Raw genomic sequence first — 26,318 nt, 5'->3', positions numbered from 1 at the left:
ATTCTCTTATTCTTAATAATCATCTCCCATAATAATCATTCTTCCCATAAGCGTCTCGTCCAGAAGCTCAGGAAATACGGTCTCTCCTCATCTGGGTCCTCATCCAGTCTTCTTCAATAGATTACAGACTTCTTAACTGGCAGAAAGCAAGTTGTGTGCGTAGAAGGTTGTCTCAGCAATACCGAAGAGGAAGTTCTTAGCGGAGTGCCCCAGGGGTCAATCCTCGGCCCTCTTCTGTTTAATCTCTACATCAACGACCTAGTTAAAGGCATCGAATCTGACATCCTTCTCTACGCGGACGACACAAAGCTCTATCGTGTCATCTCGTCATGTGAAGACATTCACCATCTGCAGGCGGATCTCCAACGAATCGATGACTGGATGAAGAAGTGGACCATGGAAATCAATACCCAGAAGTCATATCCTCACTCTGGGTCCACAAAACTTTTCGTCCTCATACTCTCTTGGTTCTGCTGCACTCACTCTTAGTAAAGACGAAAGAGACCTAGGCATCCTAGTGGATTCTGAACTGAACTTCAGTAGCCACTATGAAGCTGTCGTCAAGAAGGCTTCCGAAGTTGCTGGTATGATCAGAAGAAACTTCTCGTACGAGGAGGACAAAATGCTTGCTACGCTCTGTAAGTCCCTTGTCCGCCCGATTCTTGAGTATGGACTTTTTGATTTTTGAATTTAAAAAAAAGGGAATAGTTGTGGGAAAAGTCAAAGTCATTGGCCAATTGTAGAAAAAAGCCAAGACAGATTGTTCAATTAAGTGGGCTACAAGACCATACTACAACAAGGACATGGATGCTCTCGAACATGTTCAGAGGAGGATAACTAAATTCTCTCCCAGGTTACGCTTCCTTCCCTACGAAGAGCGGCTTAGAAAGCTTGGAAAGCCCAACCCTCGCCTATAGATTCCATCGTGGTTATGTTATTGAAATGTACAAGCTCTGCAATGGAGGCTATGATAACGTACCAGCCCAGAGAGTCGTGCAGTTCAATAAAAATCATCTCCGAGGACACCAGTACAAAGTGAGTACGGAACGCTTTTACAAGGACATGGGCTGATGGACTTTCGGCAACCGAGTGGTTCAGCATTGGAACAACTTACCAGAAAGAGTAATCTGCTCCAGAAATCTACTGACATTCAAGAAGGAAGTTGATGAATATTATTCAAGTGACATTTTCTCCCTGTGCAAATTTAGAAGACATGCAAATTAAGATTTTTGTTTTGTAGAGGCTTAACGGCCTGCCACCAAATTTGCGAATATATTTATTTATTTTATTCTATATTTAACACTTATTATCTGTAATAAGTGTAATATCATAATAATATTATTAAAATATAAGATCATATTCTTATTAAAATAATTATTATTATAATAATACATATTGTTATATTAATAATAATAATAAGCATAACATAAGTGTAATCTTCTGCTCAGTAAAAAGTGAAAAAAAATGTTCTCTGTAAAACAGTTAAAACAACAAATAATGTCTTCTTGGAAAATATTTTGAAAAACTTGATAAAAAATTATTTTGAAAAAGCAACAGCCTGTCCCTCTCCTCCTCAGACCAAGATTCTGCCCACTCCCTGAACAAAAAAAAAAAACAGAAAAAAATTACTTTATGTGTTCCTCATCGTCCATTTTATCCTGTCTATCTACTTTTTATTCATTTCTTGTTTTTTCTTCGTTTTAGACACACTTAAATCAAACAATACCTATCAGTTAGGAATCAATCAGTTAGGATACCTATCAATTAGTCAATATCAATCAATCAATCATTACCTATCATTTAGAATTTCTCAACAAATATTGCTTCCTCTAGGAACAAAACTAAGAAAGAATTAAAAAGAAGATAGATGACAAGAAATATACCACGGTCTATCCAAAAATATTGGCTCGGAAAGGGGATGAGGTAATATCCCAAAATTTCAGTCTGAGGAGAGAGGGGAGAGACCTTTCATCTAATTTTGAGCAGTTCCGTTTTCAGAAATTTTAAAAGAAATTTGCTTAGCATAATTAAGGTAAAATACTTACACGCTAATCACCTCCTTGAAAAAACACCCTTCAACTTTATACAAACTATTTCAAATAAAGGTTAAAGAAACAACTTTAGCACTTGAAATATATTAGTAAACAAATATATTATACAATTAACAACTCACTCGGTTATTATTTGCCCTTTTTGGTGATTCCTCGCTCAGCCTTGATTCCTTATGGCTTATTTTCTGAGGACTTTTCCCCCTCAGTTCTTCTAGTCTTCTCTCTGCCTCGGCTCTAAAACAAAACTAAAACTAAAACAAATCCTAAAATAGATCAATTCATACAAAATAAGTACCTAAATACATTTGAGGAGAAAAAACCTGTGATTAGCTTAACATAAAGGTATATGCGACATATTAATGAGATTAACATAAGAATAATTAATTAACAACGATTAATCAATTACTGTAGCTAACTTTAATTTCATTTAGTTATCTTAACTAATTAATTAATCAACTAATCGTAAAATTAGGTTAAAATTTTTAGGTTGAAATTTAAAAACACTAGGAGAACTGAAAAAAAAGAGAAACAATATAGTTTTCTAAACTAAAGGATAATACAAATTTTTTGTAAGTACAAATGAATATATTACAGTATAATAATATTTATTAATATATTATAACTATAACCTTATATTTTATATATTTATTTAGAAATACAACTAGAGCTTCTTCAGTAAAAACAAATTTGGTTCCTTGAGTATGAGATTATGATCCCCGTTGCAATACGAAATACAAGTAATCTGGCATCCGTCAAGGCCACAACAAAAATATTTTTCCTTGCAAAAGAACAGTAATTACGTCTGTGTTTTATGTAAGTAGGATTTTATATGGGCAAATCGAGCATTAATGCCATCTCGAATTATACAGAATAGTATTTTTAGAGCATGTAGAATAGAAAAAACTCCCACCTGCTGCCAATAAGCCCTTTGAGGCTTTCCTTAGCAGGTGTCAAATAAAATAATCTTATCTTAAAAAAAGGTTTCGTTTCTTATAAATTTGAAATAAAGAAATTGTGATTATAAAACTATTGAAATAAATATTTGCTACCATATATTCTATTTATCACTAATTTGACTATAAAACGTGACAGGTTATTAAAGTGGACATCAAATTTATCGTCTTTGACAGCTATCGCAATAAATTGGACAACCAAACATGGTGGAATTTCGTAGTTTATATTTTTTTCAAGTGGCCCCATGAGTAATACTACTAAGGTAACCTGACAACTCGCAATAATAACAAGCCCCCTTATGCTGATACACCTGCGCAGACTCTTCCACCACCCAATCAATTTAGTGATTCTATATTTACATCCCTCCCTTGAAGATCTTACTTCCTTCGAATTTCCTCGTACGTGCCCACCCCAGCCTAGGACCTCCTACTTTTCGTTTGGCCCAGATGGATTGCAAAAAAGAGCAATTTTTGGTAAACTTATTTTATAAAATGTGGTCTAACAATGTTAAGCTTTCTTACTTAACTTAATCCTCACGCCGGAGTGGCGTTGAGAGCGTCGCCTGTCAGCCTTCTCTACAAGGGGCGCTCAGCAGCAATGGCCTCTGTATGAGATAACAAAATTCAAAATTTCCCGAGACTGTCATTCCACCGGAATTCGGGTCTTCCTCTTGGACGTTTCCAGCCAAAACTGATTGGTTCGAAGTCGTGAAGAATCCGAACTGGAGCATCGGCAGGCAGGCGCAAAAGATGTCCGAACCAGTGCAGTGTCAGCTGAGCAGCCTGGTGTGACAAGGGTGACAGATAAGTCATACTTCATAGGTGGTCATTGCTGATAACTAGAAAACTTCAATTGCATGCCAAGTGTCGGCTCCATACACCAGGATCGAACAGGCGGAGATTCCAAGGATCTTTGTTTTGGTGGCTCAAACGATCATAGGCTTCTTCTTAACATGGCTCAGCCTACCTAAGACAAAAGAGACCGAGGCAGCGTGGGCAGCAGCTTCATCGCCAATGCAGCCGTCCAATGACAAGACAGAACTAAGATAAGTGAAATGGTTAAACACTTCAATTTGGTCAAAGCCTGGTCTGACAAGGGCGACAAGGAAGTCATACTTCGCAGGTGGTCATTGCTGATAGTCTGTCCATCGGGTTCCCTCAATTGCCAAAGCCACTTAGATTGAAGAGTGTCGAGACAGCAATAGAAAGCGGCAGTTGCAGGCCAAGTTTCGGCTCCATACACCAGGAATGAACAGAATAAAGTTCTAAGGATCTGTATTTTGGTGGCTCGACTGATCATTGGCTTCTAAATATGGCTCAGCCTACCTATGACAACAAAGGGCCAAAGGAACGTGGACAACAGCTTCATGGTCGATGCAGCCGTCCGATGATATAATAGAGCCAAAATAAGTGAAATGGTCAAACACTTCGCTTTGATTCCCGGCGACGAAATAATTAGAATTGTAGATGTCAAACTTAGGCTGTACTAGCATGTCTTTCTTCTTCTTCCAGTTAATGCAAAGTCCGGTCCTGGCAGCTTCTTCCAGAAGTGTGTTCAGAGCCATAAGCTTTGACTTGGAGTTTGTAACTAAGTCACAATCAGTGACAACTCTATCCCCGTAATTGAGTCCAAAGCTCAGATTCCAGGTCATGAATAACATGATCTATAATACAGTTGAATAGCTCAGGTTTAACTAAGCCACCTTGCCTGACCTGAGCAACTTTTTTGTTTAGTCTTAGAAAACTTTCCTATATATAAGGTTATTAAACGAGTAAATAAAATTATACATAGGTTGACTCCAATTTCCAGCTTAACTTCAACTTTTCGAAGTACCCACTTTTCAGAATGATATTTTACCTCAGAAGGCTGGTGCAGTTTTTTTTGGATCTAGTAAAGGCTTTTGACACAGTTGACCATGGCCTACTAGTACAGGAAAATGAGCTCCAAAAAGAGGTCGACCCGAAACAAATTGCAACAGAAATGATTTTTACACCATCTTGTAGAGAAAAAAAAACTGAACAACATATCCATTTTCGCAAATTCTGAGTCGACGCAAAATAACCGTTTTTTGGCTTTTAATGCTATTTTTTCCGTTATTCGAATAAAAATCTCAATTTTCGGGAAACATCGGTTTTTCTTGAACTGAAGTATGATTTTAACCCAAAATAACATGGCGAGACCGAAAACGAAGTCGGATTTAGCGTAAGAAGCACCATAAAAAAGTAACTGTATTTTTTCGACTTTTTTCGCCTAAAAAATACAATTTTCGTTGTAGCCCGATTTTCTTGAATGAAAGTGTGGTTCTGACGTAGAATCACGAGCTGAGACCGAAAATAGAATCAAATAGGTTGTTAACTGAACCAGAAAAAAAAAATCGTAATCATTAATGAATGATCTACGTTGTTTTTATAAAATAATTAGGGAAAGTGAATTACAAACCGAACTGGTTTTCAGTTTTCAGTATCGTAAATCACAGTTAAAACACTCTTCGTATACTATTTAGGGTCAACCCATAGTGTCTAATCTTCACAGTCTATTAAATAGAATCAATCTTATAAAAAATACAAAATAGAGAATCAGATTCCGGCTAGTTTCACAACTTTTTCATTTGGAATGGATTAACGACTAGGGTTCTAGGTTCTCTTCATCATTGTTGCTGTCGATTTTTGGGGAGTTGGAACACATTGTTCCCTTACAGGTTCTGAGTTGGAGTACAAACTAAGCCTTTTTTAAAACAGCTACTCCTCGCCGAAGTACACTGTACACGACAGGAGCACTTCACAATCTTTAGGAGCATACGCGGGGATGGTGGGAGGTCAGTTGTTAATGGGTACAAGAAGTCACCTTTATTCTTCCATCCCCATTCCTCGGCTTTCAGTTCCGGATCAGGCTCCCCGGTCCATACCTGAACTTGATAAAAAACTCTATAGCTATAAAACTTGGCTGCATCAGAAGTTGGTGGCAGATGTTCTGGGTGAACAAAAGAGTTTGCCGTTGTCACTTTCTTTTCAAAAACTTCTCTGCGAAGTTTGTTCAAGTTTCCTCCTTTCGACAAACCGTATATGATCAGCAGGGCGTCTTCACCAGCGGTCTTGATTTCCTCCTTCGAAGCGGACTTCTGCATGAACACTGCAGCTGATTTTCGGAAATCATTGTCTTCTATCAGCCTCTTCAGTGCAAGACCTTTTCCCACACCGTGGATTCGCGAAGTAGAGTCACAGCCTAACAGGGCGTGAGAAAAAAGGATCAGATGACAAGTATCTTGTCCTAGCTTCTCTTTCAGGGTGTGTATGTCCCATATTTGGGGAGCTTTATTCGACTTTGGCTCAGGTGCGAAGAATAGTTTCTTGCTTGACAAGTCACAGTGGTAGCATAAGAGAACCAATAGATCGGTATCGTCACCAACTACGGCAGTGTCGTGATACCGTGAAGAGGCAACAGCGGCTTCCACAATCGGGACATCTGCGTCACCTGATGCCTGGGAGACAGAGACACCCTTTGCACGAAGATGATCAGCTAAAGCGCAGATAAACCTGGCTTTGTTTTTCTTGCAAGATAAGAACTCTTCTTTCTTCACCTTGAGCTGCATATCTGCTGAGAAGAAGATCTCACGGCCAACTGTACGACTCCTCTGCGAGTGAGCCATATCTTTTATGGAAGCCCCACCATCGTAGCCGTCGAAAACGATAGTGGCAGAAGGGTACTTTCCTGTCACGTAAGTTGCATAATGGTCTAGAATATCCAGGTATCTTTCATTTTTTGTCCATGGTATCCTGTGCAGCAGAGCTCCTCCGTCTAGGATATATCGAGTGCCTTCGGGGAGGGGAAATGAATGCTTCTCAAGGTTGCACGCCTGGGCTATGGCCTTCGCAAGTTCTGGTTTGTTCCCAGTCCGGAGCATGCAGGAGCTGTCAAAAAGTGACGCTGGGTAGGAACACAGTTCGTGTTGAAAGTACTCAGTTTCCGTAAGATTGATCATTTTTGCGATCATGATAAACCTCTGAAAAATAAGAGTCGGGTCTAGTCGTTTGCAGTCTCCGCTTGGACTTTGCTTGGTCGTCATCTGGATTGCCTGTTGTTTTCGTCGAAACACAAAGTCAGAGACCAGCTGTCCAGACATGGCGTCAATGACTTTTAGGCCAACATCTTTGGCAGAATCAACGTTGGCAGACGGATAGGCAGTTAGACATTTTGCTATGCTTCTCAACTGAACATTTCCCTCAAATGGTGAACCCCTTTCCAGAAACTCGATAATCGTGTGCGTATCTTTGCAGTATCTCAGTTGCATCGGCTCTGACATCTCCTTGTGCTGATCGCTTGTAACGTACAGAATTTGTGAGATACGTTCCATCAGAAGGTTTACTGTAGAGCAGACTAGTCGCGACAAAACCCATAGGGACCTCTGAGCCTCTGTCATGCCGCTGCCGTTGGTAAGGCCACCAGAGGTTTTAAGGGAGCGCATAAGCTCCTGTTCAATGACAAGATCTGTGGAGAGTCCAGCCCAGAATCTATCAGAACGTCTTATTACATGCATGCCACTCTAGAAAGCCTGGTAGACCGTAGGATGGGTATCTTCGAGCTTGTCCATTCGCTGGAGGTAAAGATGGCATGATTTCGTAGAGTGGTTGTGTCCTGCAGCCGCCAGGTAAGGTAACATGTCTGAGGTAGACTTCGAATGGAGCTCCCATTGAATGGAGCCTCCACTAGCAGATTCACCGGAAAGTATTACTCGACTGTTAGATGGCGGAATTTCGAATAAAATTTTTTCTCGGGGTAGATGGCGAATTTAAATAAAGGTTATGACTGTCACTGACCGGAACTAGTTTTCTACTCGACTTTCTGGCATTACTTGAGGTCTTCGTCTAATTGATTTCTCAGTCAAATCTTGGGAATAAACTTTGAAATTTTTAAAACACTAAGTGATGAATGTGACGATTTTCATTTTTATTGCATTACGTAGCCTTCGAAGTGTCTTATACTAGTGCCTAGTTCAGGTATTTGTACGAAAAACCGATCATTTGTTGAATAACAAGTGCCGATTGATCGTCTTTACAAAAATTACCGCAACACCTATTGACGATAGTGAAACTTTTTTGTTTTGCATCAGACACGCAATCTGACTTCATTTTCAGTCTCAGCTTGTCATTCTGGATCAGAATCATACTTCATTTCAAGAAAAACGGTCGGATACTAAAATTATTTTTTTTTCGGAAAACGTAAAAAAAATCGCATTGAAAGCCAAAACACGGTTATTTTGCGTCGACTCAGAATATGCGAAAATGGATATATTGTTCAGTTTTTTTTTCTCTACAAGATGGTGTAAGAATCATTTCTGTTGCAATTTGTTTCGGGTCAAACCTCCATTTGCCTGTACTATACTGCTGGAAAATTGTAAGGTGTATGAGGTCCGAGATAAACACTTTGATCTTATGCGGAGTTACCTTAGTAACCGTTATCAGTTTGTAGATATGGGAGGCATACAATCTTAAGTACGACCAGTTGTTTTCGTCCCACAAGGATTTGAAAAAAAAAAAAAACAACCGTAAAAGTCAGATGAACGATAGAAAAAACGTAGGCAATTATGGGGAAAATCTCGTGATTTGATTTTGGTGAAACTAAAAAAATGACCAACTTTTTCTCCAGATTCTTCCAGCTCTTACATTTTTTTCTGCTTGCCACTACAATGGCTTTTAATGTCTTATCTATTATGGATCGTTGAGCAGAGCACTAGTTAAAAAAAAAAAGTTTAAAGGTCCTACTTTCTTTTCTCTCTTATCCTAACCATTTCCTCTTCAGACGGCAGTGAGGGCAATCCAAGGAGATTTTCTTTCAAAAATTGAGCTGTGGCATATCTGATTTTGTTCTGTAGACTCAACTGAATACGAGGAATCTCAGATTCCTGATCTTTACCAAGAAGAACAATCCGTTTACTGTAAATAGAAGGACGAAAATTAAATAAAAACGACTAGAAAAAGAAGAATAAACAAGAGCTAAGAGCTCATATGGCACTTGTGACGAGGCGAGAAGAGCTAAGAGCCAAGAGATCATATGGTATGAGCTCTAACAAAATTCTATGAATCAATAGATTGATTTAAAAAGGAAAATAAGAGGCTTAATGCCGGTCAAGATTTAAAATAAGAGCTCTGAGTCACAAAGTCCTTCTAAATATCAAAATTCATTAAGATCCGATCACCCACTCGTAAGTTATAAATACCTAATTTTTTCTAATTTTTCCTCTCCCTTTTACCCCCCAGATGGTCGAATCTGGGAAAACGACTTTATCAAGTCAAATTGTACAGCTCCCTGACACGCCTACCAATTTTCATCGCCCTAGCACGTCCAGAAGCACCGAACTCGCCAAATCACTGAACCCCTCCCCCCAACTCCCCCAAAGAGAGCGAATCCAGTACGATTCTGTCAATCACGTATCAAGGACATTTGTTTATTCTATCCACCAAGCTTCATCCCGATTCCTACACTCCAAGTGTTTTTCCAAGATTTCCCCCTCCAAATCCCCACAATGTCAAAAAATCTGGTCGGGATTTGAAATAAGAGCTCTGAGACATGAATTCCTTCTAAAAATCAAATTTCATTACGATCCGATCGTCTATTCGTAAGATATAAATACTCCAATTTTCATGTTTTCAAGAATTCCGGTTCCCCCCTCCAACTCCCCCGAATGTCACAGGATCTGGTCGGAATTTGAAATTAGAACTTTAAAGCACAAGATACTTCTAAATATCAAATTTCATTAAGATCTGGTCACCCTTTCGTAAGTTACAAATACCTCAATTTTTAAAATTACCCCCCCCCCCCAATTCCACCAAAGAGAGCAGATCCGGTCCAGTTATGTCAGTCACGTATCTTAGACAGGTTTCTATTCTTCCCATCCAGTTTCATCCTGATCTCACCGCTTTAAGTATTTTCTAAGATTTCCGGTCCCCCCAACTGCCCCCCCCCCCCAATTACGCTTGATCCAGTTGAGATTTAAAATAAGATATCGGAGTTACGAGGTCCTTCTAAATATGAAGTTTCATGAAGATCCGATCACTCCTTCGTAAGTTAAAAATACGTCATTTTTCTTATTTTTCAGAATTACCCCCCCCCCCCCCCGTAATTGAGCGGATCCGTTCCAATTATGTAAATCACGTATGGAAGACTTCTGCTTATTTTTCCAACCAAGTTTCATCCCAATCCCTCCAATCTAAGCGTTTCCCATCATTTTAGGTTTCCCCACCCCAAACTTCCCCCAATGTCACCAGATCCGGTCAGGATTTAAAATAAGAGCTTTGAGACACGATATCCTTCTAAAAATCAAATTTCATGGAGATCCAATCACCCGTTCGTAAGTTAAAAATACCTCATTTTTTCTAATTTTTCAGAATAAACCCCCCCCCCAACTACCCCAAAGAGAGCGGATCCGTTCTGGTTATGTCAATCATGTATCTAGGACTCGTGTTTTTTTTTCCACCAAGTTTCATCCCGATCCCTCCACTCTAAGTGTTTTCCAATTTTTAGGTTTCTCCCTCCCAACTCCCCCCCCCCCAATGTCACCAGATCCGGTCGGGTTTAAAATAAGAACTCTGAGCCACAATATCCTTCTAAATATCAAATTTCATTGAGATCCGATCACCCGTTCGTAAGCTAAAAATACCTCATTTTTTTTATCTTTCAGAAATACCCCCCCCCCCCAACTACCCAAAAGAGAGCGGATCCATTCCGTTTATGTCAATCATCTATCTAGGACTTGCGTTTATTTTTCCCACCATGTTTCATCCCGATCCCTCCACTCTAAGTGTTTTCCAAGTTTTAGGTTTCCCCCTCCCAACTCCCCGCCCCCATCACCAGATCCGGTCGGGATTTAAAATAAGAGCTCTAAGACACGATATCCTTCTAAACATCAAATTTCATTGAGATCCGATCACCCGTTCGTAGGTTGAAAATACTTCATTTTTCTAATTTTTAAGAATTACTCCCCCCCCCCCCAACTACCCCAAAGAGAGCAAATCAGTTCCGATTATGTCAATCATGTATCTGGGACTTGCGCTTATTTTCCCATCAAGTTTCATCCCGATCCCTCCACTCTAAGTGGTTTTTAGATTTTAGATCCAAGATTTTAGGTTTCCCCCCTCCAACTCCCCCCAATGTCATCAGACCCAGTCGGGATTTAAAATAAGAGCTCTGAGACACAATATCATTCCAAACATCAAATTTCATTAAGATCCAATCACCCGCTCATAAGTTAAAAATACTTCATTTTTTCTATTTTTTCCGAATTAACCGGCCCCTACTCCCCCCCCCCCAGATGGTCAAATCGGGAAAACTACTATTTCTAATTTAATCTGGTCCGGTCCCTGATACGCTTGCCAAATTTCATCGTCCTACCTTATCTGGAAGTGCCTAAAGTAGCAAAACCGGGGCTTCAGGTTTTCCCCCTCCAACTCCCCCCAATGTCATCAGATCCGGTCGGGGTTTAAAATATGAGCTCCGAGACACAATATCATTCCAAACATCAAATTTCATTAAGATCCAATCACCCGCTGATAAGTTAAAAATACTTCATTTTTTCTATTTTTTGCGAATTAACCGGGCCCCACTCCCCCCCCCCAGATGGTCAAATCGGGAAAACGACTATTTCTAATTTAATCTGGTCCGGTCCCTGATACGCTTGCCAAATTTCATCGTCCTAGCTTACCTCGAAGTGCCTAAAGTAGCAAAACCGGGACCGACAGACAGACCGACAGACCGATAGACAGACCGACAGAATTGGCGACTGCTATATGTCACTTGGTTAATACCAAGTGCCATAAAAATAGGTATTATAAAATAAGCCACAGATGTACACACGGAACGGGTAGAAGGTGTGGCGAAGGATACAGCCAAACAATTTCAGTCTGAGGAGGGAAGGGGCTTTTATTTTGCTTAATATGATTTCGTATCACCTGTTTGAAGTGTTTTATTTCATTCAATTAAAACTACGACAAACATTAACCCCAATGGGGAGTAGAGCTCATGAAATTGAGTATAGAAATAGTAGAACACATCATAAATAAAATAATAAAAAAATATTATATAAATTGTAGATTTATTGGGGGTATATAAATAGGTATATAATTGGGCATAATTACAGGTAAAGGTATAATTAGGGTGTATAATTAGGCTGTTGAGGTATATAATTAGGGTATATAAATAGTAGATGTGTATTGTTACTCGTCATAATGTCATAATCATAATAATAACGGAAATTAGCTTCGTTTACCGAAAATGAAACTAAAAAAAAACACAAGAAACAAAGAAATGTTTGGCATGAGGCCGTGGAAGGCTACCCAACATGGGTAAATTAAAATAAAAACATATACAAAAACAAATATATGTTATACATTTTAATATTCCATCAAGATTCGTCAATATACACTCCGTAATATTTCTTGCTTTAATTTCAACTGAGATTTCTAAGATAAGTCAATTAAAAGTTTATTCATTTAACATATATTTGTTTGAAATTAGTGGCATCTAATGTAAAATCTAGACATTTCGGAAACAGGGCTGTGGAATTGGTTATAAGTTATAACCGACTCCGACTATTGACATTTCCAATATACCGACTCCAACTCCGACTCCATTCAGCAAAAATTTACTAGGAATCAAACTCCAGAGCCCTGTTTTAAAGCTTCATTTAACAAGATTTTATAAGTTAAAAGTGATTCCGACTCCATTCAGCAAAAATTTACTGAAACTCCGACTCCACAGCCATGTTTTAAAACTTCATTTAACTAGATTTACTCTTTTTTTTCAACCAAAAATTACTAAAACTCTCACTCCATAGCCCTGTTTTAAAGCTTCATTTATCTAGATTTTATAAGTTATAACTGACTCTGACTGCATTGAGCAAAAATTTACTGAAAATCCGACTCCACAGCCCTGTTTTAAAGTTTCATTCAACTATATTTTATAAATTATAACTGACTCCGATTCCCTTCAGCAAAAATTTAATAAAACTGCAGCTCCACAGCCCTTTTTAAAGCTTAATTTAAATAGATATAACTAACCCCGACTCCTTTCAGCAAAAACTCACTAAAAATCTGACTCCACAAATCGGTTTTAAAGCTCCATTTAACAAGAATTAATAAGTTATAACTGACTTCGACTTCAATTCCGACTCCATTTAGCCAAAATTTACTAAAACGTCGACTTCAAATTATAACTGACTCCAATTCCCTTCAGCAAAAATGTACTAAAACTCAGGCTCCACAGCCCTTTTTAAAATTTCATTGAAGTAGATATTATCAGTTATAACTGACTCCGACTCCATTCAGCAAAATTTTACTAGAACTCCGGCTCCAGAGCCCTTTTTAAAGCTTCATTTAGCTAGATTTTATAAGTTATAACTGACTCTAACTCCATTCAGCAAAAATTTGCTAAAACTTCGACTCCACAGCCCTATTTTAAAACTTCATTTAACTAGATTTTAGAATTTATAACTGAATCTGACTCCATTCAGCAAAAATTTACTAAAACTCAGGCTCCACAGCCCTTTTTAAAATTTCATTGAAGTAGATATTATCAGTTATAACTGACTCCGACTCCATTCAGCAAAAATTTACTAAAACTCCGGCTCCAGAGCCCTTTTTAAAGCTTCATTTAGCTAGATTTTATAAGTTATGACTGACTCCGACTCCATTCAACAAAAATTTACTAAAACTTCGACTCCAAAGCCCTATTTTAAAACTTCATTTAACTAGATTTTAGAAGTTATAACTGAATCTGACTCCATTCAGCAAAAATTTACTAAAACTCAGGCTCCACAGCCCTTTTTAAAATTTCGTTTAGCTAGATTTTATAAATTATGACTGACTCCGACTCCATTCAGCAACAATTTACTAAAACCTCGACTCCACAGCTACTACTACTACTACTACTAATAACTCACTGCAGCACCAAGCCGCCTGAGGCCAACACAGCTACGCACGCTCCTCCTCCAACCTAATCTATTTAAAGCCTCCCTCTTTACACCCTCCCAGGAAGTTCCCATTTCCTTTAAATCTTTATTTATGACATCCTCCCAACTCAGACAAGGAAGACCTGCTTTCCGTGTAGCCCCAGACGTTTGGCCAAAAAGGACAGTCTTCGGTATTCTGTCATCCTTCATCCGTAGAACTTGGCCTAGCCATCTCAACCTTTCTTTCATTATAGCCCTAGAAAGCGGGATTGAACCACATTTTTCGTACAACCTACTGTTTGAAATACGGTCAGTCAGCCGGATACCCAGAACAATCCGTAGGCAATTTCTCTGGAAAACATCTAGTAAATTTTCATCTGCTTTTCGGAGCGCCCATGCTTCAGAACCATATTTGACCACTGTCATCACTGCAGCTTCCAATATTCTAATCTTGGTTTGTAGACTTATCTTTCTATTCTTCCAAACTTTTTTTAACTGCGAAAAAACACCCTGAGCCTTAGCTATTCTACTTTTAACATCTCCACTGCTCCCACCATCTTTACTAATAATACTACCAAGGTAACTGAAGCTCCCAACCTAATCAATCTTTTCGTTACCTAATGTCACTTGTTCATCTTCACTTATTCCTAGCCTTAGTGACTTAGTCTTCTTAAAATTAATTTCCAAGCCTAATTAGCACCCTGAACTCGCAAAACCTCTAAAACTTCATTCATTTTGCTCACATTTTCATCTAATATGCTTAAAATCATCACCATAATCTAAGTCCAGGAGCGTTTTCCCTCCCCATTTGATTCCGTGGTCTCCAATTGCCTTTCCTGTGCTCCTTAAGACAAAGTCCATCAAAATGATCCATATAAAGGGGGATAGAACAATACCCTGCTTAACTCCTGATTTAATACAAAACCAGTTGAGCCCTATTTTAAAACTTCATTTAACTAGATTTTGGAATTTATAACTGAATCTGACTCCATTCAGCAAAAATTTGCTAAAACTTCGACTCCACAGCCCTATTTTAAAACTTCATTTAACTAGATTTTAGAATTTATAACTGAATCTGACTCCATTCAGCAAAAATTTACTAAAACTGCGGCTCCACAGCCCTTTTTAAAGCTTCATTTAGCTAGATTTTATTAGTTATGACTGACTCCAATTCCATTCAGCAAAAATTTACTAAAACTTCGACTCCAAAGCCCTATTTTAAAACTTCATTTATGTAGATTTTAGAATTTATAACTGAATCTGACTCCATTCAGCAAAAATCTACTAAAACTCAGGCTCCACAGCCCTTTTTAAAATTTCATTATTCAAAAGTGACAAAAAGTCATTATTATATAAAATTTCATTTACAAGTTAAAAGTGACTCCGACTCCAATCAGCAAAAATTTACTAAAACCGCGTTCCACAGCCCTGTTTGCTGTCTATTATTTCACAAGCTACCGACTACTCAGTCAAGAGAAGTCAACCAGTATCAGTTCTCTTTTTCGGGTACGAACTTGGATGAACCCTATCAGCTATATTACTTTATATGAGCTGTTCTACGTCTTACACTATGACAATTTTTTTTACCCTACTTCGATGGTTTATTCGGTATGCTGCTTTGTTTAACAAGTTTTGCCCACTGACTTGCATTTGTTCCTCCCTGTCCAATATCAGAAAAACGACTTGCATGGGATCAGAGCAGCCATAGCCTAGTATGACAATGCTTGGAGCATTACAAAATATTTCAGAAAACACTTACCGCATGGTATAATTTACATCCGGTTCGTGTCGATTGAGTAAACACAGAGACAGTCCCCAGATACGCACAGTTTATTAGAGATAACAGAACAGACTCTTAATCGAAGTCAAAATGTGTTTTATTATTGTTATTAAATAATTAATAAAAAATTAACTAGTATTATTATTAAACGATAAATCCATTAAAATATTTATTATAATTTACTAAAATGATATATTATAAATAATAAATTAATATTATAATTATTTAATAATAAATGTAATTAGATTTATTTTATTTCATTATTTATAATGTCTAGACTTATAAGAAATAACATGAAACAAAATAACAATTCAAAATATTACAAATTTACCTCCGAAAACTGTCTATATAGGGCTTTAATCTTAACACGGGGATACATAGAAATTTATATGCGGCCTGCTGCGCTTTGGATAATTTCTAAATTGGCCCGCAAAATCATTTGTGCTGGCCTCCCTTGTTTAACATATGCTTCTAATGTCAAAATATCTAATTAGTTAGTGCTTTCTAATGTCCATTTACCAAAATGTACCCTCCTCCATTTTGAACTACCTACTCGCCCCTTCTTCATCTTCTCATACCAATTACTGCCATTTTCTAATAAAAAAAAAGCGCAATGCTACCAGAATCAGGAAGGTTGGTCCATCAAGGATAAAACCAAGATCTACTATGTGGGGAAACCACTGCAATATCGAGTACATTATCGCTCGAGTATCGATCTACAATATCACTAAACTAGCCTCTACTGAACTACGCCAAACTTTGCAGCACGAAGAATCGCTAAATCTAATCGAAAAAATGATGAAAATCGCCATGTCTTTATCTACTTGCATCTTATCTTCATGGTCTCATCTACTCAAATTGCAATTTAATTGATTTTTTTGGTAAGTGTTTAATTTTTTTGTCCTTTTATCAGTTTAATTCCATGTGATCTGCTCCCTTTTTTCCAGGCTCCGTCTAGTTATCTTGTTTTAAAAGGCCTTTCAATATTCTATATAAAATATATAAAAAAAATTATTAATGTCAAATGTGTTGAAAATTATAACATTAACAAACATCTTAAACCACAAACCTCAAACCATCAAGGGTGTCAGCTAACTTCATAAGATCCATCCTAACTTTTTTGGCGTCATTTAACAGAAATTCCTGTTCACCTTCCCTAAAAATAATTAAAGACTTAAAAAAGTCAAAATATGTTAAATAATATTATAATTCTATGAGCGTGGAAAAATTACTCTTGAATAATGTCAGCATGTATGTGTAATACGTGTGTAATATGCAAGAAAATACATATGAAAAGAATATACACATGCATGTGTATATGGATGTAACATATATACATGTATATGAAATATACAAAGAAAAAACTAAACAAAGAACAGAAAGTAGCAGGTTCTAATACTCTTCTGTTATCTGCTATATAATTTTCTATTTTATGTTTTAATGGGTAGAGGCATTTTGAACCAAAAAAATAGTCATTCTCAAAAAGGTCAAAAAATTTCAAAATTATGTGAATAGGATTAAAATATGGACAGAAAGCTAACAAACGCAACACTTAAACAAAGCAATTTAAACTTTCTCTTTAAGTTTTAAAATATGGAATTACTTTTAAACAAAATAATTAAAAATCTACTTTTAAACCCTTGAAACAAATGCAAAAGAATGTGTTTAAACATAACGATTCCCAAGAAAATTATATGATTTTATTACAATGTTGAAATTGGACGTACCTTTAAACAAGACAATATAAATTAAATGAATAAACACACAAAATTTCAAAACCAAAGATTATAAAAGTTTATCATTAAATTTAACATTTTGCAGTGAAAATGACTTAAAACCTTATAAATAATACATCTTTAAAAATTAACCAAAGGGTCTACACGTTCCAAAACAAAGCGAAGAACAAGCAATGGGCAATAGAAAGCTACAAGAATACCTTAGATCGTAGATACGATTTATCGGGCACAGGTTCAATCCAGGTCACTTTAGCAAATATTTTTTTGAAGAAGATATTATGGTTAGCTGCTAAGCTAGAAATATATATAGAAATAATTTCTCATCAAGTAATTTCCCAAAGACTGTAAATGAAAGGAAACAAACGGAGTTTTTTTTGTAGGAAAACAGGCATTCAGCAATTTTACTTATTGAAATTAATTTTAAGCCGGGATTATGGATTCAAGTTTTCTTTTTTACAACTAGATCTAATTTTTTTTACAAATTAGTTTTAATGATTTTTGTCCGTTTATAAGTACAGTACTTGAAATTTATAGAACAATATTAAATTTATTTGTAAAAAATTGTTCAAGCTAAGCTTGAACAATTAGTTCCAAATTAAAAGAAAGAATATTAGACCGGTACCTGATTTTATACATATGAGACCGGTGCGTAGAGTTCTCCACCCATACATGCAGATGGCAGCACTCGTCAATGTAAGTTTGAAAATTTGTTTGCTCCCCTTTTGGCAAGTGCTTAACAAGATCTTAACCGTTTTGGATGCACAGTTGGTTATTTGACTCAAATCGATGTGAACTTTTTGTAAAAAAAAAAAGCATCGAGTGGCTTTTGAAAGGCTATACGCCTAAGCAAATCGAAGATGAGATCGATGCTATGAACGAGACTCAGCGCTATCTGAGAATTGTGACCATCCAGATAATTACCACCTACAAATTTTGGGAAGCTGAATTTAAACGCGTCACCACACCAGCTTAGAAGACGATTAATTTCAGAGGAAGAAGAGGATGTTGAGAAGAAGATGATTAATTTTCTGGACGTCCGAAGACTGCAAACGCTGACCGTAACAACGCTGAAGTTCATCAAATGGCACAAAACAACCATTTATTAACCGACAGAGATATTAGAGTTTTGAACATTTTCACATTGAATAAAGATCCAGGCTAGAAAAAGCTATTGGGTGCCACAATGGCTCGTGTTAGGACACAGTGCGTTCAAACAAACACTACCAACGCCATGTTGGCATAGAATAGGCATAATAGAGTTTCGGCGATAAGTAAGATAAATACAACTTGGGCACTGCAGTTGCTTTTGTCTCTTCACGGATGTCACTCATAATTGTTTATATAAATACTCTATGGTGTTCAATCACAGTAGTACTAATCGTGTATAGATATAGGTTTGTCTCCTATTTCGTTCTATCGTTTTTATTTTTATTTTTTTTTTAATTTTTATTGATTATTTTAGAGTTTATCCTTCCCCTTTTAGTTACCTCTATATTTATTGCTGAAGGCGCCTAGTTCTAAACAGGAGAAATATCAGTCGTTTACTTTGTCTTTTTTCTTTTCTTTTACTGGGCATAGAACTGGTTTTCGTTCTTCATTTTAAGATTTTTTCCTCTCTTTGAATTGGGTATATCATTAATATATGAAACAAAAATGCAGTCGAAACAGAGGAATTTCAAATTGACTAAAAAATACTTCAAAAAGTAGTTTCTCTCACTAAGGCTAAGCTGATTATCTCCGAGCGGACACAGAAAACCAGTTTTATAACAGATCAATAACAAAGTGTGGTCGCTATTACACGTAAGTACCGGAATACACGCCAGTGTAAAACGATATTGACTTTTTAACCACTCGTGGGTGGATACTACCGGCTTAAAATACGATATTTGATTACCCTATATTCATACCAACTGAAGGGCTACCTTAACAACAGTTAAAAGTTGAAGATTGCACCGGAGACGATCGGCATATTCTAGGCTCTAATCCGTTGCAACTTGACTTTAACTAAAGTTACTTAAAGTTGTTACTAAGTTACTTAAAGGTACTTAAAGGTTACTAAGAAGTTACTTAAAGTTGACATCCTCTGGGAATAGTTGTGAAGTACCTAAGGGCTTGTTAGGCTTATAAGGGAATAAGCTTTATAAGTTTCGATTGTATCTGTCTCCCTGCAAAGTGGGAGTCGACTCAAAAATGAGCAAACTTTCATTTTTCGCCTGGGAAAGTTTTACAGCTCTCTAAATATGCTTAAAGAAGGGCGATAAAACAATTCTCTAAAACACGTGAACATAGAAACCGAAATCGGTCTATAATTTCTTAAGATATTTTACGAAAAAAAAAGTCTCATAAGCTATTTAAAAAACACAGGAGAAACCGAAATCGGCCAATAATAATTTAATAAATCGGTGTATAGTTTTTCAAGTTATTCTACGAGAAAAAGTTTCATGAGACATTTAAAAGCATTATAGAGAGGAAATCCTTTTTTATTGCACCATTAACTAAGGATCCAAGATACTGCTTGATTAATGTAGGAAAAACCGAATGATATAACATCATAACTTGATCTCACTTGATGAGATCACTTACTTGACCTCACTAGATAGAAATAGCAGTTATATATATTGACACCTCACAGTCCCCATGTTAACCAAGGCTAACCCCTTAATGGCTAGCCAAAGTTAACCATGTTAATCCCATCCCCCTGTTAACCAAAAACCGTGGAACATGTAACCGTGGACGGTTTCCTTCAGCTACACGGCCACGGTTTCGAAGTAGAATAGAAGGTAGAATAGAATAGAATCAATGGCAGAATAGAATGGTAGAACGGCCACTTCAGCAATACGTTATTCTACCATTGCAAGTACTTTCCGAATTTCTTAAGGCATAATCCGGAAAACCGAACTTTTCACCTTCTTGGTTTACAATTTTTAACGGAAGCTTTCCACCAGCTGCGGAAGTACTTATTTTATTACGCGCCACGTTTTAGCCCCACTACTTGATACTTCCTTGAATAAAATTATTTTTTCGCTTTCCTCAATAATCAGTTCAGAGAATTACAATAACAATTATACATCTTATCCTCTAGTTTATACTTGTGATTAATTTTTTTCTCATAAAGTTGGTCTCTTAGACTCATCGAATTTAGAAGGCCTACATTCCCTAAGGCTATTTTGTAGTTGTCTAACGCAGTACTTCTCTCTCTAACAATGTTTCTATAAGTCAATATGGAAAATCCGATAAAACAAAATAAACCTCTTTTCATCATTGGATGTCATCACATCTTCCCATTCTATACGGAATGACTCATTTTTATGGCGTAGAAGAATTACACTATTTACACATTGTTACATGAACTCTTTCCACAACCAATTCTACTTCCTAGAGGAATAGCAGGTCCAGTCTAACATATGGCACTTGTGACAAGGTAGGAAGAGCCAAGAGCAAAGAGCCCATATGGCATTCACGCATCTCATGTTATGTCAGTCCTGCATCTTGGACATGTTTTTATTCTTCCCAACAAGTTTCATCCTGATCTCTCTGCTTTCAGTGTTTTCCAAGATTTTCGGCTCCCCCCCCCCAAATGACGCTGATCCGGTCGGGGTTTAAAATAAGAGATCTGAGTTATGAGGCCCTTTAAAAATGAAATTCCATTAAGATCCGATCACCCCTTCGTAAGTTAAAAATACATAATTTTTTCTATTTTTTCAGAATTAACCCTCCCCCCTTTAAGGAGCGGATTGGGTCCGGTTATGTCAGTCACGTATCTTGGACTTGTTTTTTATTCTTCCAACCCAGTTTCATCCTGATCTCTCCGCTTTAAGTGTTTTCCAACATTTCCGATCCCCCCCCCCCGTGACACTGGATCCGGTCGGGATTTAAAATAAGAGATCTGAGTTTTGAGGTCCTTCTAAATATGAAATTTCATTAAGATCCGATCACTCATTCTTAAGTTAAAAGTACCTCATTTTTTCTAATTTTTTAGAATTAACCCCCCCCCCCCCAACTCCCCCAAATAGAGCCGATCCGTCCCGGTTATCTCAATCACGTGTCTAGGACTTCTACTTATTTTTCCCAGCAAGTTTCATCCCGATCCCTCCACTCTAAGCGTTTTCCCAGATTTTAGGCCCTCCCAACACCCCCCAATGTCACCAGATTCGGTCAGGATTTAAAATGAGAGCTCTGAGACACGCTATCCTTTTAAATATCGAATTTCGTTAAGATCCGATTGCCCGTTCGTAAGTTAAAAATGCTTCATTTTTCAATTTTTCCCGATTTAACCGTCCCCCCACTCCCCCCCCCCAGATGGTCGAATCAGGGAAACAACAACTTCTCATTTAATCTGGTCTGGTTCCCGATACGCCTGCTAAATTTCATAGTCCTAGCTTACCTGAAAGTGCCTAAACTAGCAAAACCGGGACCGACAGACCAACCGACAGAATTTGCGATCGCTATGTCACTTAGTAGATATCAAGTACCATAAAAAGTGATTTTCCTTGATGCTGGAGATAAGGGACTGTAATTCTCCAAAATAGGAATTTTCAGCTATGGTGATTCAATGGTGCAGTTTTCATTTCAATCTGACACTATCTTTGCGGTTCCAGTCGTTTTTTGGTTTTCCCGTAAAACTGTTATCACAAATAGCTTTTACCATTAATATTAATCGAAATAATAGTTAATATTCCTGAATCCACTTCAAACGATGATTCTTCTTCACATGACAGTTTTTTTCAAAACACGTTTGAAATTTTTCAGCGTTTTTTTTTTTTTTTTTTTTTTTTTTTTTTTTTTTTTTTTTTTTTTTTTTTTTTTTTTTTTTATGTACATAGATTTCGTTCTTTAATAGTTTGCATCAGATACTGTAACTATGATACTACGGCTGTCTCTGGACGTTCTTTTTTTTAATAACAGATTAAGTTTAGTTGCTTTTACGTATATTTCTCTTTTAAGGATTTCCTTTTTTATATTTACAGATTTTTTTTTCTTGTTCGTATAAAAAAAAACATAAACTAAACTGGATAAACACTCACCATAGTAATTTGGAGAGATCAATATATTCGAAAAGAAGCTGTGTTGTCTTTTCTTTGTTTGAAATGAGACTATCGTATAAAACTACCAAAGCTGGTCTGTTGGTTCGAGCTTCTAATTGGTTCTCATACTTATTTAACATCTAGAAGTACAATCAATTAAAATCAGTACATTATACGTTAAACTAGTGGCGACGTTAGTTTCTCGTCTTTCATGGGCCACGTCGACTTCAACTTATTTCATGTAAATCTATTACTTTGATAAACAAATATGTCTACATTACTACTAACGCACTGCATCATCAAGCCACCCGAGGCCAACACAGCTACGCAAGCTTCTCCTTCACCCCCGTCTATTCATAGCTTTCCTCGTTACAACATCCCAAGAAGTTTCTATTTTTCTTAAAGCATTTCTTACGACGTCCTTCCTCCCCATTCGAGAATAACCAGCTTTTTATTCGGCCCTAAAAATTGGAAGACAAGGACAATCTCTGGTAATCTTTCATCCGCAGATCGTGTCCAAGCCATGTCATCCTTTCTCGTATTATGGGCCTAGAAACCGAGATTAAATCACATTTTTCACACAACTGACTCTTCAAGACACGGTTAGTCAGTCGGGTACCCAAACAAATCCGTAGGCTATTTCTCTGGAAAAAATCTAGCAAACCGCGTCGTTTCACGGAGCGCCCATGCTTCAGAACCATACTTGACCACTGTCATCCCTATAGCTTCAAATATTGTAATTTTGGTTCCTACCTAAACTGGCTTACTAATTTACAGTTTCATTCAGAAAACGTATGTCACAGAGGTAGGAACTGATTTGTACAGCTATTGTATTTACGTCAAAGGAGCCTTCGATTTATTTTAAAATAAATATATTATTCTTTTGTACATAAATATCTATATTGGCATACTAACTTACAAGTTCATTCAAGCGAAGTATGGTAGAGAAGTAGAAATCCATTTCTACAGCCCACTTATTCCCGTCAAAGCACCCCTCGAACTTTTTTACAGGGTCCCAAAAAGAATAAGAACGCAAAAAAATAATTAGAAAACTTTTTCCTTTTTTTTCTTTTTTTCTTTTTTTCTTTTTTTTTTTTTAGTTTTTTTAGTTTTTTAGCTTTTTTAGTTTTTTATTAGTTTTTAGTTTTTTTTCGCTTTTTAGTTTTTTTGTAGTTTTTACCTTTTTTTTAGTTTTTTTTTAGTTTTTTTTTTACTTATGTCCTGGTCGTCATTTATACTCCCTGTGTCCCGGTCGTCATTTGTGTCCCGGTGCTTTGTTGATGGTGATTGCTAATCGAACATTCCTTGTGTCCCGGTCGCTTTCTCTTTGAGTGTCCCAGTCGTCATTTATATTCCCTATGTGCCGGTGTCCCGGTCGTCATTTGTGTCCCGATGTCCCGGTCTGTAATTTCGTCAGTCGAAAACATGACGTCAGTCGACACACAAACATGACTTCACTCGACACACACATACACACACACAGATAACTTATTTTTATATATATAGATAGGTTAAAAAAATCCACGGTTTATTTAAGAGTAATATTACACTCGTACATGAAACGCGGTTCTTTCACACTGTGTTTGTTTCACGTTTATTACTACCTTGGGCTGGCCCGTCGACAACTCTTGGAGGTCGTTTGGTGGTAAAATCCGAGGAAGGGATATCACGGTGTTTGTGGGCATTAGGCAATTTTTTTTCCAAAATCCAGACTCACTTCCAAACTTAACTAATCACTTAGAATATGGAATTTCTGGGCTATGAGGAACAATAACAAGAGCGCGTTTCTGAATTTTTTCAATATGGTTAGATTGTTCCAAAATTAAACCAAATATCATACCGGAGTAGTATTTAACAAAAGTGCAGTAAATTCTTAAAAGATGGGACACGAAATTTTGTCAGAGCCTTATCAGAAGTCAGATTTTTAAGCTGTTCGGTGCTTAAAAGTCAATAGGCATATTTATTAGCATAAAAAGTTAAAAGTGCTTAAACGTCAATAGAATAGAGGCATCAATTTTGTCAGAGTCTTATCAGAAGTCGGATTTTAAGCTGTTCAGATTTTTTAAGCTGTACAGTAAATTCTTTAACGACGGGACACGAAATTTTGTCAGAGTCTTATCAGAAGTCAGATTTTTAAGCTGTTCGGTGCTATATGTTTACTGATTGTTTGCTTATTTTTACTGTTTCTTTTTTTTTAACTTAGCACCCGCTACTGCTAAAAACTGTGAAACTGCACATGGATGTCTTAACCAATAAAATTTTGGATTGCCGAATTTTTTGATACTTTAAAATATATTTAGATGTGCATGATTCCATAAAACCAATTCAAACTATCAGATTTTATATTCACTGTCTTTGGTACTTTAAGTATATACGATATTGCTATGGCTTACAGCTAAAAGAGGCTATGTAATTTTCCACTTAACTGATTCAAGAAATCAGATTTAATTTTCACTGTCCTTGGTAATTTAGGCATCTAGGATATAGCTATGAAAGCCATATGGCTATGGCTTTCAGCTAAAGATGGCTATGTAAGTTTCCATTTAACCAATTCAAGGAATCAGATTTGATTTTCACTATCCTTGGTGCTTTAAGTGTAGGATATTGCAATGCAAGCCATAGGGCATCGGCTTACAGCTAAAGAAGGCTATGCAAGTTCCCACTTAACCGATTCAAGCAATCAGATTTAATTTCCACTGTCCTAGGTAATTTAGGCATCTAGGATATAGCTATGAAAGCCATATGGCTATGGCTTACAGCTAAAGATGGCTATGTAAGTTTCCAAGTAACCATTTCAACCAATCAGATTTGATTTTCGCTGTCATTGGTACTGAAAGCATCTAGTATATAGTTATGTAAGCCACATGGCTATGGCTTACAGCTAAAGATGGCTATGTAAGTTTCCAAGTAACCATTTCAACCAATCAGATTTGATTTTCGCTGTCATTGGTACTGAAAGCATCCAGTATATAGTTATGTAAGCCACATGGCTATGGCTAACAGCTAAAGATGGCTATGTAAGTTTCCAAGTAACCATTTCAACCAATCAGATTTGATTTTCGCTGTCATTGGTACTGGAAGCATCTAGTATATAGTTATGTAAGCCACATGGCTATGGCTTACAGCTAAAGATGGCTATGTAAGTTTCCAAGTAACCATTTCAACCAATCAGATTTGATTTTCGCTGTCATTGGTACTGAAAGCATCTAGTATATAGTTATGTAAGCCACATGGCTATGGCTTACAGCTAAAGATGGCTATGTAAGTTTCCAAGTAACCATTTCAACCAATCAGATTTGATTTTCGCTGTCATTGGTACTGAAAGCATCCAGTATATAGTTATGTAAGCCACATGGCTATGGCTAACAGCTAAAGATGGCTATGTAAGTTTCCAAGTAACCATTTCAACCAATCAGATTTGATTTTCGCTGTCATTGGTACTGGAAGCATCTAGTATATAGTTATGTAAGCCACATGGCTATGGCTTACAGCTAAAGATGGCTATGTAAGTTTCCAAGTAACCATTTCAACCAATCAGATTTGATTTTCGCTGTCATTGGTACTGAAAGCATCTAGTATATAGTTATGTAAGCCACATGGCTATGGCTTACAGCTAAAGATGGCTATGTAAGTTTCCAAGTAACCATTTCAACCAATCAGATTTGATTTTCGCTGTCATTGGTACTGAAAGCATCTAGTATATAGTTATGTAAGCCACATGGCTATGGCTTACAGCTAAAAATGGCTATGTAAATTTTCACTTAACCGATTGAAGCAGTCAGATTTAATTTTCACTATCCTTGGTACCTTTTAAAAGTTATTTTTTTCAAGTGC

General features: G+C 36.9%; 1 protein-coding gene across 3 annotated transcripts in view; it reads right to left on the bottom strand.

Annotated features, from left to right (window-relative positions):
* Nucleotides 1–26,318, bottom strand: part of LOC136039580 (rabenosyn-5-like) — a 79,904-nt gene that overhangs the window by 10,238 nt on the left and 43,348 nt on the right. For all 3 annotated transcript variants that reach the window (XM_065723433.1, XM_065723434.1, XM_065723436.1), the window contains exons 7-10: nucleotides 22,485–22,624; nucleotides 16,794–16,880; nucleotides 8,765–8,935; nucleotides 2,174–2,285 (exon numbers count right to left, since the gene is read on the bottom strand). In XM_065723433.1, the coding sequence (XP_065579505.1) occupies nucleotides 2,174–2,285; nucleotides 8,765–8,935; nucleotides 16,794–16,880; nucleotides 22,485–22,624 (510 nt within the window). The remainder of the gene's footprint in view (nucleotides 1–2,173; nucleotides 2,286–8,764; nucleotides 8,936–16,793; nucleotides 16,881–22,484; nucleotides 22,625–26,318) is intronic.

The sequence above is a fragment of the Artemia franciscana genome, chromosome 19 (genome assembly GCF_032884065.1).
Source record: "Artemia franciscana chromosome 19, ASM3288406v1, whole genome shotgun sequence".
Taxonomy (NCBI): Eukaryota; Metazoa; Arthropoda; class Branchiopoda; order Anostraca; family Artemiidae; genus Artemia; species Artemia franciscana.
Note: the sequence above shows the minus strand (reverse complement) of the source record. Positions and strands in the feature narration are given on the sequence as shown.